General features: G+C 35.0%; 1 protein-coding gene across 1 annotated transcript in view; it reads left to right on the forward strand.

Moving 5' to 3' along the window:
- The window catches only part of EML5 (EMAP like 5), a 170,979-nt gene that overhangs the window by 56,122 nt on the left and 94,164 nt on the right, over nucleotides 1–20,693 (forward strand). The window contains exons 8-10 of the mRNA XM_080807497.1: nucleotides 6,632–6,769; nucleotides 13,828–14,084; nucleotides 15,201–15,413. Of these exons, the coding sequence (XP_080663623.1) occupies nucleotides 6,632–6,769; nucleotides 13,828–14,084; nucleotides 15,201–15,413 (608 nt within the window). The remainder of the gene's footprint in view (nucleotides 1–6,631; nucleotides 6,770–13,827; nucleotides 14,085–15,200; nucleotides 15,414–20,693) is intronic.

Below are 20,693 nucleotides of genomic sequence, written 5' to 3' on the forward strand. Positions count from 1 at the left end.
AAACTATCTCCTTGATAATTTTTATTTATTTATTTTTATTGATGTAATTTTATATTGATGTATTAATTGATAATATTTTGGACATATTCAAATTAATTTCACTTTTTCTTTGGTACTTACCAAATTTTTACTTTTTACTTTTATTTTTTAGTAATAACTATGTATATTTAAAGGGTACAACATAATATGTTCTATACCATAGTGTTCTGACGTACATATACAGAGCAAAATGATTACTACAAACCCATTCACATACCAATCTCTCTGTCAAATAAATAAATAAAATCTATTAAAAAGTGATTTCCTGTTATATTGTGAAAACATGCTTTTCTCTCCTGTTGAGGTGTGTTGAGTATGTTTACATGTGGTTAGAGGACATTTGTATTTCCTTTTCTCTGATCTGTCTGGTGAAGCTCTTTCGCTGTTTTCTGTTAGTTCATTGTTCTTTCTCTAATTACTTTAAAATATCTAATATTTGTCTACATTTTATAGAAATTAGCACATTGTCTATTATAGTGGTTCTCAGTGTGGTTCCTGGACCAGCAGCATCAGTATTCCTTGTAAGAAATGCAAATTCTCATGCGTTATCCAGGACCGAGTATCAGAAATTCATCAATTCGTGGTTTGATAAGTCTTCCAAGTGGAGGTGATGTACACTAAATTTTAAGAACTGCTGGTCAGTTATATGTGTTTAGATATTTTATACACTTTGTCATTTTTTTTTCACCATTTCATCTGTAAATGTTTTGTGTAAAAGGTAACTTTAAATACCACCACAGTACTGTTTTCACACAGCATTCCTTTGGCCTCTTTGAGTTAGGCTCCAAAGAATGTGCATATACAGCAGTTGTTGATGTGTCCTTTAAATCTTGTATTCTGTAGCTTCCTTCCTCCTTACCCCCTTTTTTTTCTTATAATTTTGTTGTTGAAGAAACTAAGTATTCGTCCTCCAGAGTTCCCCACATTCTGGATTTGGCTAGTTGCACCTCCATGTATTTTAATACATTCTCTCTCCCCTGTATTGTATAAACTGATAAGTAGATCTAGATATTTGATGAGATGCAGTTATGAATTTTCACCAAGAATATTTCCTGATGGTAATGTGTATCTCTGTTTGATGATATCTAACATGTAATCTCTTTTAAAAATCGTATTAGCAGCTATTGATGGTTATTATCTAGATAAGTGTTTAAACTTTTTTATAATTATTGCTTTCCTAATGAGAATTTTTAGATAATTTTTTCCCAAATCACGTCCTTAACATGAAATTTCAAGTAAATGGTATAGCTCACCACAAAAAAGTACATATCTGTTTTTGTACTATGGCCCAAGAGAGAGTTACAAACCATTATAATATTTAAAATTTTCATTCTTGAGAACTAATTTTCATTCCTGAGAACTAATTTTTAGCCCCCTTTGGGGCAGTATTGCTCCTGTCAAGAGCCCGTGACCTAGATCTTTTATTAAGAGTTTCATATAGTGGGGGCGCCTGGGTGGCTCAGTTGGTTAAGCGACTGCCTTCAGCTCAGGTCATGATCCTGGAGTCCCAGGATCAAGTCCCGCATCGGGCTCCCAGCTCCACAGGGAGTCTGCTTCTCTCTCTGACCTTCTCCTCGCTCATACTCTCTCTCACTGTCTCTCTCTTAAATAAATAAATAAAATATTTTTTTAAAAAAGAGTTTCATATAGTGGTATTTTAACTTCAGTCATATTCATTTGTTAGCTGTCATATTCCTATAAAAAGAATTTCTCTTCATCAACCATTTGCTTATCCTGGGTGAAGTTTGTACAGGAAAACAGGAAAGTGTTTCTTTGCCATTTAGTAGTTTAAAACATAGTTGGCTCCTTGGAATGTTTTGTATGATCTATTCACATTTCTTGCCATTTTTTGTAGGGTTATAGATTATTTCCTCCTTTATTTTTAGGTTTTTTATATTATGGATATTAACTCTTTCTGATGTAAGTTGCAAATAATTTTCACCAATTTCTTTTTCTTTCTTTCATTGCTTTTTGCCACACAAAACCTTTTTGCCGTTGTTTTGTTTTATGAACTTAATATTTTCTTTTATGACTTCTGAGCTTTCTATCAAAAATATTCTGCAAAGTTAAAAAAAGTTTTTAATATATGCTTCTGTATCCTAATGGCTTTTTTTTTTAATTTACTTCAAGAAATGAGGTGGGATACAACCTAATTCTTTCCAGATAACACTGATTTTTAAAATGATATGTTAATCAGTCATGCTGTGTTCTGTTCTGTCATTGTGCTACTCAGTTTTATGGGGATGGGAGATGCCATAGTTCTGTGTCCACCTGGAAATTTAGTGTGGGGCCACACTTAACCCATGTGCTTTGCTAGGAACTATCTTATAGTTCATTTTAGGAGAACTGCTATTACCAGTTGCTGCATAGCTGTTGAAAAAAAGGCAACTGATCTTTTTAAAAGTAATTCATCAGACTTCTGTTTCTGCTTTTGGTGGGCAAGTAATTTGGAAGGAACTCACATTAAAAACAACTAAAAATGCTGGTTAAAATAGAAAATCTTCAAAGAACAGTCAAGATATTAAAGATCTACTAGCCAAATTGTGAAAGAAAATGGGAATTTAGGAGCACCAGTGGGCCAGTGCCACTTTGCCCTGGGGGCATTTTTCTTCCTTTGAGTAAACTTGGACTTTGTCGCTTTCTCCTAGAGCAAGGGGCCAGATGTCAAGATCCAAGGCCCATCCATGGAGAGTAGGCCAGCACACTCTACTAGAACATTGGGCTCTGAAAAAAATAATCCCCTGCAAATTTGTGTGGGAATAGAAATATTATTTCAAGCTTTAGTAGCACAGGAAGAGTAGTGTAAAACTGCTTGATTATGTTATTTAAACAGCATTAGTTCTGGGGCACCTGGGTCTGCCTTGGGCCTGGGTCATGATCCCAGGATTCTGGGATCAAGTCCTGCCTCAGGCTGCTTCTCCCTCTCCCTCTGCATGCTGCTCCCCCTGCTTGTGCTCTCTCTCTCTCTCTGTCAAATGGATACATTTAAAAAAAAAAAAAAGAAAGAAAGAAAGAAAAAGCAGCATTAGTTCTTGTCCAGATAACTTTACCACAGTGTAAGTTTTACATGTCTAAGTGCTGCTTTTGCCTTATAGTTTTAGGTTGAATTCATTAAGACACAGTATCAAACATGCAAGAAAGCTAAGTTCCAAAGCTACTAGTTGTTAAGGGCAGTATGGTTCAGAAGAATTTCATTCTTGACTTTGAGATCAGCAAAGCACAATAAAATTTTACCACTTTTAAGCCATTAACTGCTGTGTGGTACAGCAAGTACCAAGTCAGGTTTTTGAACTTCTATTCCTGACAAAACTTCAGAACTAACAATGGTTATATCCCCCAAATCAAATGAAGTTCATCATTAACATTATTGGTTCATAAACATTCAGTTTTGTGTTTTGTTTTGTTTTTCTTCAAAATACTTGCTGAAGAATAATACAATGAATAATCATAGGCTTTTTAAACACCTTGCATTTTTACAATTTTTGTAGATGTGCCTAGGTCATTTTTTTCTATCCATGTTTTTCAACACCATCTAATTCCACCCTACACTGTATTGGTTTAGTTCTTTCTCACTTATGTCTTTGAAAACGTTCTAAGCTATAGTTATTCCACACCAACTGGTCGTAGAAGCTAATTCTTCATCACTTCTAACTTGGCATGGACTCCTTGAATAAACAACTGAGTAATACTGGTAACATCTGTTGACTCATTACAATCCAAGGAAACCACTCAACATTATTTATCTTGTTTAATTAACTGTTGGTGGTTTTCCCCAAACCCTCAACTTTTTGAGAAACTGTTCTCACTTTAAAGGCTAATAATCTTAAATTTATTTTCTCTGGACACATTTTTTAGCCACTGCAATTTAAATGATATAGTTAATCCATTACCAATAAGTAGCTTTCCTTGTTTAGCTAACATGTCACTTAGAAACTTACTTTTGTTGACATCTCATTTTAATTTTTAAATTCTAACTTTTCTGATCATTGCTTTCCTATAAGAGATATTGCAAGGAGTGCTTATTAGTCTAGTAATGTTCATCTATATCTGTATTTTTTAGGGCAACTATATTGTCATTGCATAAGAAATACAGTGCTTTACTCTCTCATTCAATAACTGTCATTTATACTCCACTCTGCCTTAAAAATGGAAAATTTGAAGTTTACTTTTTTCTTTTCATTCTGACACAATATGTGTATGTGGTTAACACACCTAGAACTTGAAATTCTATCAGTTGTGCCCCTGCAATTTGTAGTGCATGAAAGAAGCAGTGCAAAGTGATATGATTGTTGCATACTGTTTGCCATACCTTTTCAACAACTGTACTTTGCCTCTGTAGTATGAAAGCAGCCATAGATAATGTGTAAACAAAAAGTGTGACTGTGTTTCCATGAAACCTGATTTATGGACACTGAAATTTGAATTTCCTATAAGTCTCTCATGTCTCAAAATGTTTTTTTTTCCAACCATTTAAAAATGTAAAAACTGTTCTTAGCTTTCCAAACTGTACAAAAACAAGCAGTGTTTCCAGCTTGGCCACAGGCTATGGTTTGCTGACCCCTGTGGTAGAGCATTAAAGTCTTTGGTAAATGTATTTATTGTTGAAATATAGAAAGTTTTCCTTTGGAATCAGGAAAAAGACAGTGATATCCACTTTCCACATTGTATTTGTCACCATTATATTTAGCTATGGAAGTCTTTGTCAGTACAGTAAGGCTAAATATATATTTATAATACATTTATATATAGATACTTGGATTGGAAAGGAAGAACCGATTCATTTGCTGATGTGATTATATATGTAGAAAATCAAAAGAAAAATACAGAGAAGTTATTGGAATTTTTTAAAAAGATAATTTAACAAATTTCCTAGCTATAAACACAATATACAAAATCATTTTTCCCAGAAAACATCAATAGATTTTTTTTTAAAAAGATACTGCTGTAGCAATGTCCACAATAGCCAAACTATGAAAAGAAACTAGATGTCCATCAACAGATGAATGGATAAAGATGTGTGTGTGTGTGTATATATATATATATATATATATATATATATACACACACACATACATACATACACACAGACACACACACACAGGAATACTATGCAGCCATCAAAAATGAAATCTTGCCATTTGCAACCACATGGATGGAATTAGAGGGTATTATGCTGAGCGATATAAGTCAGTCAGAGAAAGACTGACTTATTATGTGGTCTCTCTGATAAGAGGAATTTGAGAGGCAGGGCAGGGGGTTGTGGGGGGTAGCAAAGGAAAAAAATGTAACAAGATGGGATCAGGAGGGAGACCACAAGAGACTATTAATCTCACAGAACAAACTGAGGGTTGCTGGGGGGTGGGGAGTAGGGATAGGGTGGCTGGGTGATGGACATTGGGGAGAGTATGTGCTATGGTGAGTGCTGTGAAATGTGTAAGCCTGATGATTCACAGACCTGTACCCCTGGGGCAAATAATACATTATATGTTCATAAAAATAATTTTTTAAAAAAGAGACTGCTATAAAAACATTTGAAAATCTAGTTTTGCCAATCTTTTCTTAACCTCTTGGGGTAGATATCTGTTCATTAAGATGAAGCATTTTTTTTAAAGATTTTATTTATTTGACAGAAGTAGGCAGAGAGGCAGGCAGAGAGAGAGGGGGAAGCACGTTCATCGCTGAGCAGAGAGCCCGACGTGGGGCTCGATCCCAGGACCCTAGGAACATGACCTGAGCTGAAGGCAGAGGCTTTAACCCACTGAGCCACCCAGGCGCCCCTAAGATGAAGCATTTGTTTTTATATTATCTGTATTTAAATTTCCCCCTAAGTACTATTTCAGCTGAATTCCACAAATTTTGGTATGAAATTTTTTATTATGACTTCAAAATATTAACTTTCATTAGTTTTTTTTTCTTTGTCCTTTGGGTTATTTAAAAGTATAATTCTTAATTTTAATTGGCATTTTCTACTTTCTGTTACAGATTTTTAACATTAGAGTATGGAACAAACTGAATTTGCATAGTCTTAAGTGTTACTTTTAAATTAAAAGACTCTCTATATAAATATATAGTATATACCATATACCACTATATATATACACACACTATATATCCCCTCGGATCAGGGTAGAAATCATCCACCTAAAATAAATGATTGGAAAAAACTGATGTCATTACACCATTTTAAAAATAAAAGATTTTAGGGGCAACTGGGTTGCTCAATCAGGTAGGTGTCCGACTCTTAGTTTTGGCTCAGGTCATGATCTCATGGGTCGTGGAATCAAGCCCCATCTTGGGCTTTCCACTCAGCTGGGAGTCTGCTTGGAATTCTATCCCTCTGTTCCTCTCCCCACTCAAACTCTTTTTCTCTCTCTCAAATAAATAAATCTTAAAAAAATAGATTTTATAAACTCTTGTCTTTCAAAGTATGAATAGTATTCCTTTTCTCATAGATTAGAATTCCTTGCCAGAAAGTATATAGTTAAAATATGTTTATATTACTTTCTTAGATTATTTTAACAAAAATCTTTTCATAAAGTTCATCATTTTTAAGCATACATTAGTTAATTATTCTTTTAATTAAATGTTACAGGATATGGAGCCTAGTAGATCATGCACTAATAGCAAGGTGTAACATGGAAGAACCAATTCGTTGTGCAGCTGTAAATGTAGATGGAATCCATCTTGCCCTTGGAATGAAGGATGGCTCATTCACTGTACTTAGAGTAAGGTATGGTATCGGGGTAGAAACAGTAAATTTCTGTTAAGTGATAATTTGCAATACTATTGTTTTTACCTATTTCATTTTCACTCTCCTTTCATATTAACATATATACACACATATATATTTCAGATATTTTATTGAATACTAAATATATAAAAAATGACTTTGTCGGAAAATTGTTAACTCAAAAACCTTGGCTTTGGGGCTTAAGAATGCTTAGTGGATTAATGGCTAAAATTTTGAGCTATGAATTTGGGTTTTGACCTCCATTCCTTGGTAGTATTGACTTTTAGTAATGATCCTCTGCCATTGGTGGAAGGGGGTGGTGGTGACCTTGAGGCCATTAAAAATGGGTGAAAGGTTTTTTGTTATTTGCAGCTTTATTCTTTGAAAAAAAAATGCCTGCATCTTTTCTCATTTGTTTGCATAATTAGAAGAGTTAAACAAATTTGGTAAAGAGTTCTCATCTCATGTTGAATTATAGGTACAGTGCATTCTATTGAGTTCTATATAGCTATTAAAAACTTTGCTGTGGGGACGCCTGAGTGGCTCAGTTGGTTATGCACCTGACTCTTGATTTCAGCTCAGGTCATGATCTCAGTGTTGTGAGATCAGATGCCCTATTGGGCATAGAGCCTGCTTAAGAGTCTCTCTCTCCCTTGACTCTCCCTACCCCAACTATCACGCCCTCTCTCTTAAAAACAAAAGCAAATTTTGATGTAAATCCATGTGTGTTCACAAGCATATATATTTATGAAATTCTTCTTTTTTAGCTTAGGGAATGGTAGGACCTTTTCAGTTGCCCAATCCAGAAACCATTAATTCCCTTATCTAGTTAATCACAGAGTTCTGGATGATCTACTTCCCAAGTAGCTTTTAAATTAATCTGCTTCCTCCCATTTTCACCATTGTACTATTGTATAGATTTCTGCCATCTTCTAACTGGATTGGTGGATAGCGTCGCAGCTGGTCTCCTTAGCTCCTGTTTTGCTTCCCTCAAGACTTTTACTCTACAGTTAATAGTGATGCCTTTTAAAACAAATTTGTTTGCATCCCTCCTCTTTCTAAAATATGGTAAAAGCTTGACACTGTCCCTAGTTTGAATTTCATAATCCTTAACTTAGCCAGTAGTGCCCATCTCCCCGCCTGTTTCTTTCTGCCTCACTCTTTTCCTCTCAACTGTGTAAAACATCTTTTGCTTTTTCAGATACATGATGTTCTCTTGTACCTCTGAGTTTCTCTAGTTGCTGACTTTCTTTCTGGGACAGGTTTTTTTTTTTTTTTTTTAAGATTTTATTTATTTATTTGAGAGAGAGAGATCACAAGTAGGCAGAGAGACAGGCAGAGAGAGAGGAGGTAGCAGGCTCCCCGCTGAGCAGAGAGCCCGATGCGGGGCTCGATCCCAGGACCCTGGGACCATGACCTGAGCCGAAGGCAGAGGCTTTAACCTGCTGAGCCACCCAGGCGCCCCTGGGACAGGTTTTTATAATGAGATAAGTTGATGTTTTTCTCTTGCACTGATTTTTTAATTGTAATAATATATATGTCATACAAAATTTATCGTTTTAACCATCTTTCAAAATTCAGTGGCATTGGGGCACCTAGGTGACTCCGTGGGTTAAAGCCTCTGCCTTTGGCTCAGGTCGTGATCTCAGGATCCTGGGATCGAGCCCCGCATCAGGCTCTCTGCTCAGTGGAGAGCCTGCTCCCCTCTCTCTCTGCCTACCTCTCTGCCTACTTGTGATCTCTCTGTCAAATAAATAAATAAAATCTTTTTTAAAAATTCGGTGGCATTAAGTACATTTACATTGTAGTGCAACAAGAATTTAAGATGCTTGTAAAATACCTAAGAGTTCCTCTCATATAGCTCCTATACATTAAAAATAGTAATTATTTTTGTTAATTGTACATTTGCCCTTTCAATTATTGTGTGCAAGTAACTGTTTGATTAAGTTCTTGTCTCTAATAAGTCATTATTTCAGCAACTGAGTCCAACATTGCTGGCAGGACCATTGGAATGGTGATTATAGCTATTAAATGCCTTTGTAATTAAACCACATAATTTACCTCACAAAATACTCTTAATCCTAGATTTACCTGGTCACTGTTTCTTCTTGGTTTGCCATACTTATTCTCCATATAATGAAGCAGACTTCATAAGTATAGCAGTATTAAAGGACCCTCACAGGAGTAGTTACGTTATGATTGGAGGAACATAGGATAAATTCAGATCTAACACACTGATTCTCAATTTGGGATACAAGATGATGTGCCAACACAGAGTAACATAACTTCTAGAACATCTCTCTTCCTTTTGATAAAAAATGTTTACCAGTTTTATGTTAAACATATCATGGAGTCAAATATTTGAATGAAAAAATTCAAATATTTTTCAAATTAAAAGATTCATATATGTAAAATTTGACTTGTAGTGGGTGGCATGGTGTTATCCACCCCAGACTCCTCAGAGTCACTCATTCATTTTCATGAGTAGGTAGGAAGACTTCAGTGGAAGAACTTGATAAGCCCAATTAACAAATTTCCTGAGGATAGAATAAGGTTTCCTGAAGAGTATGAGATAGACTTTAGTTATAAAAGCATTTTCATTTTATATTCTGTCAGCAGCTAGCCATTTGTCTCTTTCTGACAATGTCACTACCACATTACATCAACTACAAAAGGATTAGGAGAATTTTTCCCTAAGTAATCACACATTTCATTTAAAAACTTTTTTCTACCCACTTATATTTTGTCTGTTCCATTTCTTGGGAATAATTAAGTCCCATAAGTTGTTTCCTGGCTTTAAAAAGTAACTTTGTATATCTCCATTATTTTTCCACATCAAAACTTTTGTATCTCTGTAGCCCTCCACTGAAGGAGCACTATCAAAACATGCTCAAGTAGGGCGCCTGGGTGGCTCTGTCAGTTGAACATCCGACTCTTGATTTTGTCTCAGGTCATGATCTTGGGGTTCTGGGATCAAACCCCTTGTTGGGCTCTGCACTCAGTGGGGAGTTGGCTTGAGATTTTCTCTCTCCCTCTTCCCACCTCCCTGCCACACTCTCTTGGGTGCATGCTCTCTCTCAAATAAATATTAAATAAAATAAATTTTAAAAATGCTCAAGTATATCCTGTCTTAAATGCTTACCTCAAACCTAAATCCCCTCTAATTATATCACATTTCTACTCTTTCACAGTGAAATTCCCGAAAAACTATGTAATTTACTGTTTTCTTCCAATTATTGACTTAATACCCACAATGCAGTATAGCTTTTGCCTTCATCTTTACATTGAAAAATTCTTGCTAATAGTACCCTGTCACTAAAGCCAGGCAGCGTTTTTCACTTTTCATCTAGCTTGATTCTCAGCACTATTTAACCCCCTTAACCACTTGCTCCTTCTCAGAGCATTCTCTTCCCAGGCTTTGGATATTTGTTCTCTTTCACTTTACAGCCTACTTCTCCTGCTTCCATTTTCTTTATAGGCTAATTTATCTTCTGCCTACCAGTAAGTATCGGAGGACCTCAAAGCTCAGACCTGAGCTGTCTGTTCAGTTTTCTCCCTAGGTAATCTCATCCTGCCTCCAGCTTCAGTTACCACTCATAGCCTGATGGTCCCAGATACATAGTTCTGGCCCTGATCTCTCCACTGAACTCCAGTTGTCTATATCCAGTTGTTTAACATCACTTGGATGTCTCAAAGGCATCTGCAATTCAGCATTTCCAAAACTGAACTTCTGATCCTCCCTCCTGGGCTGATCTTCTGTCTGTGGGCCCCATTCTTTTGGGTGGCACAATTGTCCAGGTTCTTATACCAACCAGAAACCTAGGAATTATGGTTGTTACCTCTCTCTCTAACCCACCATGTCCAATCCATCGCATTCTGTTAATTTTACTTGCCTGATTTTCAAAACACTTTAATTAATGTTTGTAAGATTAGAATTATAATATCTTCAACACGACTATATATTTTATAGTATAATAGTATAGATTATAATATACTCTATTTTAAATTATTTCACTTTTTTCTGAAGTCTGAATACCCACCATCTGTAATAGCCTTCTAATTAGTCTTTTTTTTTTTTTTTAGATTTTATTTATTTATTTGACAGAGAGAGATCACAAGTAAGCAGAGAGGCAGGCAGAGAAGAGAAGGGGAAGCAGGCTCCCCGCTGAGCAGAGAGCCTGATGCGGGGCTCGATCCCAGGACACTGAGATCACGACCTGTGCCGAAGGCAGAGGCTTTAACCCACTGAGCCACCCAGGCATCCGGAGCCTTCTAATTAGTCTTAATCCTATTGTTACGCTACTTCAGTCTATTACTGTCAAATCACACAAGTGACCTAATTGGTTCATCCTACCCTAACGTAAACTCACAGATTAAGGCCAAAAATGTTAAGATTTGTGAGGCCTTTTATGATTTTCCCTCAGCTGCTCTCATCAGACTCATCTCACACTCTAGCCTCTTTGCTTGTTGTCAGTACAGCTACACTTCATTGACAACAGGCAGAGCTTCAGTACTTTGCGTTGCTTCGAGCTCTTTCACGTATATCTCTGCTGGAAGGTGGTCCCTTCACCTCCCAGTTCCTGGCCTCTCCTAAGCTAAATCTCATTAAGTCCTTAGAATGAAGTTTAAATTCTACTACTTTTGGTCTGTCTCCCCTAACTCTCCCAGCTAGGAACTGTCTTCCTGTTCTGTGCTGTAATCAACACTATGCTTTCACTTCTGTGATGTGTTACAAATTGTTAATATATGAATATTCCCAGGATTTGGCCTGCCTGCCTCTGTTTCCTAAAGAAACCATAGAATCCACATAGCAGTTTTCCAGAAGACTTGAGAATTTTAAAAAATTAATACACTTTCATCAAATAGTCTTCTTTCTTATAAGCTTTTCAGACTTCCTCATGAGAGAAGGTAGTCACAACTCGTGATGTTGACATGGTAGCATAATACATACTACAAAAGAGGCTATCAGAATTGTGGTTTATGTTCATATGTACGTACGTACCTGTGTGTGTGTTGGTGAACAAGGACTTAACCCACACTTATTTCTGTCATTACTTGGAGCAATTAAGTGTCTAGCAAAAAGGCTATATATAAAAAAATAGTTCTGAAGAATTTTTAGGGAACATTTAGGTTAATGTTTGTGAACAAGATTAGAATGATAAAATCTTCAGTAAAGAAGGCATAAAAAGGGAACCTGGGTGGCTCAGTGGGTTAAAGCCTCTGCTTTCGGCTCAGGTCATGATCCCAGGGTCCTGGGATCGAGTCCCGCATCGGGCTCTCTGCTCAGCAGGGAGCCTGCTTCCTCCTCTCTCTCTTGGCCTGCCTCTCTGCCTACTTGTGATCTCTGTCTGTCAAATAAATAAATAAAAATAAAATCTTTAAAAAAAAAAAAAAGAAGGCATAAAAAGTAAAAGCTATCAAATAGTGCCTTAGATGTTTTCTTTAAAATCTTGTTCTTTGTAGATATGGATGGATAGGTGGGTGGATAAATATGGAGAAAGGGAAATCAGATGTGTGGACTTTATTAAAATGGTAAGGGGGGGTCACTGGGAAAGGTAGAAGTAGCTATACAAGTCTGTGCTTAGGTGGAGAACCTTGTGAGTCACAGGGCTTGAGCCACAGTGGTATTGACCAGGAAAACTTTTTTTTAAAAAAAGGTCTTGTTTTTATCCCCTTCTGTATAGTTAAGAGGCTGATTTTCATCTCTTACTTTAACACCAGGATAAAACCCAAATTCCTTGGCAACATGTCACATCTGTCACACATTGTCTATAGTTTCTCTCTTCAACCCCATCAAGTCACTACTTTTCTCACTTAGTCTTATATCCACATTGTAATATCTACCATTCTCCAAATGTGCCTTATACGTGCACATGTCCATGCTGTGTCTTCTTCCTGGAAAACCTTTCCAAAGTTTTATTCTTAGCCAAACCCTCAGGTTTTATGCTCAAAATATAGATGTCATTCTTCCTTGGTCCCCTCTTGCTTTTAGTCTGGTCTAAATCCTTTTTCAGTATTTCTTATAGAATTTCCCACATACCTTTTGAGCACTCACAACATTTTATCAATTTTAAAGTACAATACTACTTTCTATCCATCTCTCACAGAAGATGAGCTCATCTTTGTATCCCATGTAACTAAAACACAGTTGTTAGTAGGTGTTACTGGAAAAAAAAATTGAGTTTGATTGCTTTAAATTGTCCACTTAGAAACCTTAAAAATTGAGAAATATCCATTTAAACGTCTAAAAAAAAATTACCTACATCGAACATTTCAGGTGGATAATGCAAAATTTAAATGGAAAAAATTCTTGGCACTAAGTGGAAATAGGAATTCTTTCTTCCTCCTGCCTCTTCTCCTTCACTGCCTCCCTCTTCTCCTCCCCACCAACTCCCGACAACTTTGGAAATTCAGTGGTGTTAAATTAAGTGTTTATCCATTTGTATGACTTTTACGAATACCTGCATTACTTTGGAAATGCAGTTATAAGACATCAGTGAAAAAAGTGTTTAACTTTACTGGTTGATGTAGTCTCTGGGAAGAATTTCTATTTAAAAAGGTCAAAGAGGTTGAAATAAAAATAGTGTGGCTATGTAAAGATAAACATTCAAACGTGTTACTTAAATAATACAAATCAATTCCTTTTTTCTTTATCTCTTGAATATAATTTTGTACATTTGTCCCATTACAAAAATTTATTTGAAGATCATGGTGTTTATAATTAAGCATATTTCATAAACTCAGTTAAAGGAGCTTTATCATAAAAATCTATTGACTATATCTCCTTTATTGTATGACTCTGGAAATTTAGAATGAATCTTTAATCTACATTAAAGTAATTAACTGAAATTCAGCATTTTCCCTTACTTTCAGCATATGTTGTCCTCATATATTTCTGTTCGAAAAAGTAATTTTTCCTGAATTAATATTTGTCTCTTGTATTTTTACTTTGTGATTTATAAATACTTGTAGCCTCCCAGCCATTTTAGGCACATTTGAAACTGAACTAATTCTGTAATGACTTGATTTCATGTGTTATCATTATTTTTTCTTTACAGAGATATGACCGAAGTTGTACATATTAAAGATAGGAAGGAGGCAATTCATGAGTTAAAATACTCACCAGATGGAACTTACCTTGCTGTTGGGTGTAATGACAGCTCAGTTGATATCTATGGTGTTGCGCAACGTTATAAAAAATTGGGGGAATGTGTTGGATCACTTAGTTTCATCACTCATCTGGACTGGTCCTCAGACAGTAGATATTTGCAGACAAATGATGGAAATGGGAAAAGACTTTTCTATAGAATGCCAGGTAAAAGTTTCTAATAAATTGTATGTAATTTGTAGATTTTTTATTGCCTATAAATTTTAGAATTTAGGTAGAAGCAGAGTATAAAATACATTTGATTATAGGAAATTAAAGAAGATTTGAGCTAATATTTCAGGCATTGTGATCTTTTCTATAAGGCTGCCCTATTATATTGAAATCCTTTATATTTTAGTCCTTGGTAATTAAAACTTTGCTTGGAGGATCTAAGACAGATCTACTTTATGTTGAATTCCTTGCTATGTGAGTAGTATTTGGTAAAGCCCTAGTGTATATTAGAAAGTCAAAATGCCATTTTTATGGGTGGAACTAATTAAATATAATTGCTAAAAATGTCTGATACAAATTGGGGTTTTTCGTGGTTACCTCAAATAAATTTTGTAAATATCCATAATATAGCTAACAAACTAAATTTGGAAAGCAGTTTCCATCAAAGATTTTTTTTTAAAGAATAAAAGCAACCATCAAAATATTGTCTCTCAGTACTTCATTTAGTATGATACTTAATGAATTAGTCACTGTTTTACAACTTATTTAATAAGACCAGGTACATAATTAAATTAATATATCTCCCCAACAGTTTTTCATTAATAATCTGTATTGAAAAGTGACTGAATCCTAAATTCCTGTTCTTGAATGTATTACTCCTTGCTCATCCTTCCTTCTTTATTCTTTTCAGTTTTCTTCTTTTCTCAACTATAGATCTTCTTAGGTTTCTTATTTAATAGCTGATTTGCCACTTTTATATAGCTTTTACTTGTTCTAACTTACCCTTTTGTGACTAATCTAGCATGAATTTGATAGGGTTGTTTATTCTCTAGATGAGTAAACCTGCTGCGCTATATCAGAATCCAGTTGGTGTGTGTTTCCGTATAATTTTGGTAGTAGCTTTTTTTTTTTAATTCCTTGCATTTAACTTTCTTCTTTCCTTACCAAATTCACCTACCTATTCCCAATACTCTCCTTTAACTGTAGTAGAAAGATATTTAAATTTTGGAGTTTATCATGTTATCAGTATAATTTATCAGACATTTATAATTTATCAGTTTATTTGAGAAAAAATTAAATAACTTCTTAATTAAGACTCTGATTTCTTTTTAGGAGGAAAAGAAGTTACAAACAAAGAAGAAATAAAAGGTGTTCATTGGGCTTCATGGACATGTGTTTCAGGCCTTGAAGTAAATGGAATTTGGCCCAAGTATTCAGATATCAATGACATAAATTCAGTAGATGGAAATTATATTGGCCAAGTTTTAGTTACAGCTGATGATTATGGAATTATAAAATTATTCCGATATCCTTGTTTGAGAAAAGGTATCTTTTCTTTCAAAATACAAGTTCAGGTCACAGTTTGGAACCTGTTGGTTCATTGGTTGGTTTTCATATGCAGGTGTGTTTTTTGCTTAGATCCTTAATGTATATTGTTTTGAAATTTGTATACTTTGTATAACAGAGTAAGAAAAATAAGGGGTCTTACTGGTTATTTTCTGCACATTTTATGTATCACCTTTTTTTCTTGGATCTCTTCTTAAATCATGATATTAATCATTCTGTTCATAGACTTAGGAATAATTAAATGAAATGTTGTATTAGTTATTTATTTATCCCATGCCTTGTTCCGTAAAATATTTGAGTCCACTTATAACAAGTCCACAAGTACTAAAATAATTACATGAATACAAAATTAGTGTCAGGAAATTAGTTTTCTAGAAACTAAAAATTAAAAGCAGGGCACAAAGTAATTTTCATCATAGCTACTTTTTTAAACTACTTTTTAATTTTTTTTTTTAGTTTGTTGAGGGTAGTTGACGCACATTTTTATTATTTATTTATTTATTTTTTGGTAAACTTTTCCTACCAATGGGGCTTGAACTCACAACCTGGAGAATCAAGAGTTGCATGCTCAACTGAGCAGGCCAGGCACGCCCCCATCATAGCCTTTTTCTTTTTCTTTTTTTTTTAAAGCGTTTATTTTTCCCTATTCAGGGAAAGCAATTTTTTCCTGAGATTCAGTTTTCAAAGAATTCTCTCCTGTAGTATGGAGCTTTAGATTAGGAGCAGTGAGTGTATTCCTAGAGCATTAACGTCTGTAGCAAGTGTAGTAATGATTTTTTACTTTTGGATGAATGTTAAAAATGCATTTCAGTAAAAGGTGATTATGGGAATATCTGGAATAGTTGTATTTATTTTTTTTAAGATTTTATTTATTTATTTGACAGAGATCACAAGTAGGCAGAGAGACAGGCGGTGAAGGGAGGGGTGGCGGGGGGGAAGCAGGCTCCCCGCCAAACAGAGAGCCCAATGTGGGGCTCTATCCCAGCATCCTGGCATCATGACCTGAGCTGAAGGCAGAGGCTTTAAGCCATTGAGCCACCCGGGCACCCCTGGAATAGTTGTATTTACATAGGTAGTTCATTGATGTCAAACTTAAGGGCCCAATTTTCCCAGAAGTCTATGCTGGCATTTCTGTTGTGCCTTTATAATAAAATGGTAAATTCCAGATACTGCCACCTAATGCCATGTGGTTGATTCCTGCTTGCAGGGTGTCAGCTTCCTAGGTATATGTGAAATTACATCCATAAGTAATGTTAAGTGTGTTAATAAAGGCTAGTTAAGTCTCTAATAATTAAAATACCCTCTTTATGGATCCCATCCCATAGCCAGGACATGAGATCCCATCCCATAGGCACAACAGATTTTATTATGACTCAGAATGAGACTTGCTTAGTTAAGAAGGTGTGTGAGATTCAGTAAGGTTAATCATGATGATCTTAATCTTAGACATTGCTTCTACTCAGTGTTTCATATACTGGCTCTATGCAGAAACAAAAATAATTTTCCAAGCATTCTTAAATGAATGGGATTTTATTGATAGTTTTTATGTTCTGTAGTTTACTGACAGTATTTTTGTTGCACAGTAGTTTCATTTTTAAAATGTATAATAGTCTGAATTGGAATATTTTACTGAAGTCTTAGGAAAATAAGTCGTGTTCAGTCACTGCTTCAAGAACATAATTTGTTTTCCTTATTTTTCTTTTTGTTAGATAATTGTGAGAAATTTATTTATGGTAAGGGTTTTTATTTCTAGGCACTTGTGAGTTAGCTTGAAACTATGTGAAAGTAACTGGGCGAACAGAAGATAAGATAGAACTACTGCATCTTTAAAGAATTAGTAGAAATATTTTAAGATTCCATGTTTATTGAATTCACATACTTGCATGAAGTTAGCAGTATTTCTAGAAAATTTACCTTTTACATTAGTTATGATGTACATTCTTTCACACATTAAGTTGTATTATTGATCCAACTGAAGTTTGGGAAAAGAGTGTGTTTACTGTATTAATTCATGTTAAATACTTAAGTAATATCCACTGCATTCTAAGAAGTGCAGCATTTATAAAATGTGGAAGTTAAGTAATAGAAGTAGCTTATATTGTAGAATCATTGTTATTCAAACACAAAATGTATGAGATTACCTGAATGAGAATGATCCTCTTCCACATTTAGCCCCCTTGAATCCTAGCCCAAAGCATTACTTCTCCTTTTCCCTCCATTATTATCCTCTTTCTATCTAAATTATTTTGCTCTCAAGAGTTATTTCTCTCAAATAATCAGACTCTTCCCAGGCAGCAGCACATAGGCTTTGGTGGAGGATGGAGAGGTGAAGGCAGGGTTGTTGTAAGCTAATATCTCCATCACTCATACTAGCTGTCAACACTTTTCTCTCCACTTGTTGACAAATGAAAATTTATATTTGATAAAAATATTTCTTTAGATTTGATAAGAAAATTCATTGAAAAAACAAACATCAAATAAAAAACATATTTGTGTTGGAGATTTACTCAGGATTTGTTTTCTAAAATTCGTCCATATTGTTGCATGTAGTTCTAGTGTATTCTTCCTGATGTGTTGTGAATATATGATATAACTCATGCATTTATTCTCCTGTGATGGACATTTGGGTCATTTCCAGATTTTTGCCATTAGATGCAAATTTCTCAAAGATGTATACTTAGGAGTGAATTGCTGGGTCATAGAGAATTTGTGAGAAAATGTCGAATTGTTTCCCAAAGTAGTTATACCCTTTTAAAAACCCTGTTGATCCACATCCTTTTCAGTACTTGGCACTGCCACACTTTTTAATTTGTGTAAATCTAATTAGCATAAGTGATGTCACATTTGTGTAACTAATGAGATTGATCATCTTTCCCATTTATTTTTTGGTTTTCTGCGTTTCCTCTTCTGTCAAAAATGCCTATTTTTCTGTACAGTTGTTTTCTTTTATTAATTTGTTGAAGATTTTTCATAAACTCTAGATATAAATTTGTAATTTTTATAGTTTACAAATGCCTTTTTCCAGTTTATGGATTATTATAATAATTATTACAATGACTTACTATAATTATTGTCTTTTCTTGACCAGTTGTTAATTTCAGTGTAGTCGAATCTATCATTTATCTCTCTTTTTAATGAATAGTTCAGTTTTGTGTATTAAAATATTATTATATTAGGGTCAGAAAGATAGTCTCATATGTTTTATAAAGAAGTATTAAGGTTGGAGTGGCTGGCTAGCTGAATCCCAGGAGCATGTGACTCGATCTTGGGTTGCAAGTTTGAGCCCCACATTAGGTATAGAGATTACTTAAAAATAAAAAAATCGGGGCACCTGGGTGGCTCATTGGGTTAAGCCTCTGTCTTCAGCTCAGGTCATGATCCCAGGGTCCTGGGATCAAGCCCCGCATCAGGCTCTGTTCAGCGGGGAGCCTGCTTCCCCCTCTCTTCTCTGCCTGCCTCTCTGCCTACTTGTGATCTCCCTCTCTGTGTCAAATAAATAAATCTACACTTGATCTTAGCCAAAAGACCAAGAAGTGATAAAAAAATTTTTTTTAATCTTAAAAACAAAGGATTAAGGTCATTAAAACATAGTTACAAATGGGAAAAAAATCTGTCATATTGCTACAAGTTTAAGAGATTTAGCTCATATTAATTATGTATTAAAATATACTTTAAAACAAATTAGAAAATGAGATAAAACAAGTATTTCAGTATATTGCTTTACCCTCACCAAAAATTATCTTCCCCTTCTTTAAATTAAGTTTCTATGACCGTTCTAATTTGCTGTGACAAATCTTCTCTCTGAAATACTAGTTCTAATTAATGACACACTCCTTAGGTCTTAACTATTCTTTCATCATTTCCTGTAATAGGCCAGAGTTTTCATAGTTAAGGGACTTTGAGAGCTTTTAACCCAATTTATATTAGAATGGAAATGGGGTCCAAGAGAGGTAAAGTGATGTGCTCAACTCCTGTGCTATTAAGCCATCAAGCTGACACTTAAGCTCTAGTCTTTTTATTTCAACTCTGATATTCTTTACACATCATACTTTTGTCTCCTTTTATAATTAAAAGGGTTGGAGTCATGTTCGTGCCCTCTCATTTCCTTCAACTGTAGCATAGTAAGGAGAAATGTAATCTTTGTTTTTCTTTTTCTTTCTTTCTCTTCAGGTATTTAATGAATGTTTCCTATATACCAGGCACTAGAGATACAGAGTAAAAAGATGCCAACCTGTCCTAAGGAGCTTATAGTTTATTACAAGAAATAATAAGTGAATAGACTGTTACTTTTCAGTGTCATAAATATACTCACACAGGGTAATCACAGGGAATTCTGGAAACATGTAGGACAATACACGTGGTCTTGGTGTGTCAGAGTCACTTGATGAAAGATGTGACATTTAGGTTCACTTTTTTTTTTTTTAAAGATTTCATTTATTTATTTGATAGAGATCACAAGTAGGCAGAGAGGCACACACAGAGAGAGAGAGGAAGGGAAGCAGGCTTCCTGCCGAGCAGAGAGCCGATGAGGGGCTCGATCCCAGGACCCTGGGATCATGACCTGAGCTGAAGGCAGAGGCCCTAACCCACTGAGCCACCCAGGCGCCCCTAGGTTCACTTTTAATATCTGTTTATCATAGTTAAATAAGCAGTTCTGGCTATTAGGTAATTATTAATATAGTCCTTTTAATTAGAAATCATTTGTTTCCCTTAGACTTATTCTACAACTTTTTTTTGTTAAGTTGCCTTGTTTCTTTCTTAGAGGGGATTGATCTTTGAGAAGTCACAGAATATAATCTGGAAGGGATTTACAGGATTATTTACACCTCTCTTGGGGTTATTGCCCCATATAGTTAATTTGAATACTGGCTCATATAACTCTTCCTGTACCTAAACACAACAATATTAATACATCTTTAAAACTTGGAATTTGATTTCCTGGAATCTCTTGCTTTACCTTTTAAGACTTTCTGGTGGCTAAGAGTACTTAAAAGACCCCATTAAGGAAAGTAATAGCCATAGTCCTCTTGATGGGCAAATAATGCACTCTCATATAGACAAATGAGACTAAATCTACCTTATTAGACTTTCCTAGTGAACTGTGGCAAGTTACCCTTCTAGAAAGTTACTTCTTTTCAGCTGCATAAAAAAATGGTTCCTAAAATAACAGCATTGCTATTAAGCACCAAATTGTAATTTAGGTAAGTTTTGGTCAAATCTTTTATGCTTTGCTTACGATGGCTATCCCTAAATTCATGG

The sequence above is a fragment of the Martes martes genome, assembly GCF_963455335.1.
Source record: "Martes martes genome assembly, chromosome: 7".
Taxonomy (NCBI): Eukaryota; Metazoa; Chordata; class Mammalia; order Carnivora; family Mustelidae; genus Martes; species Martes martes.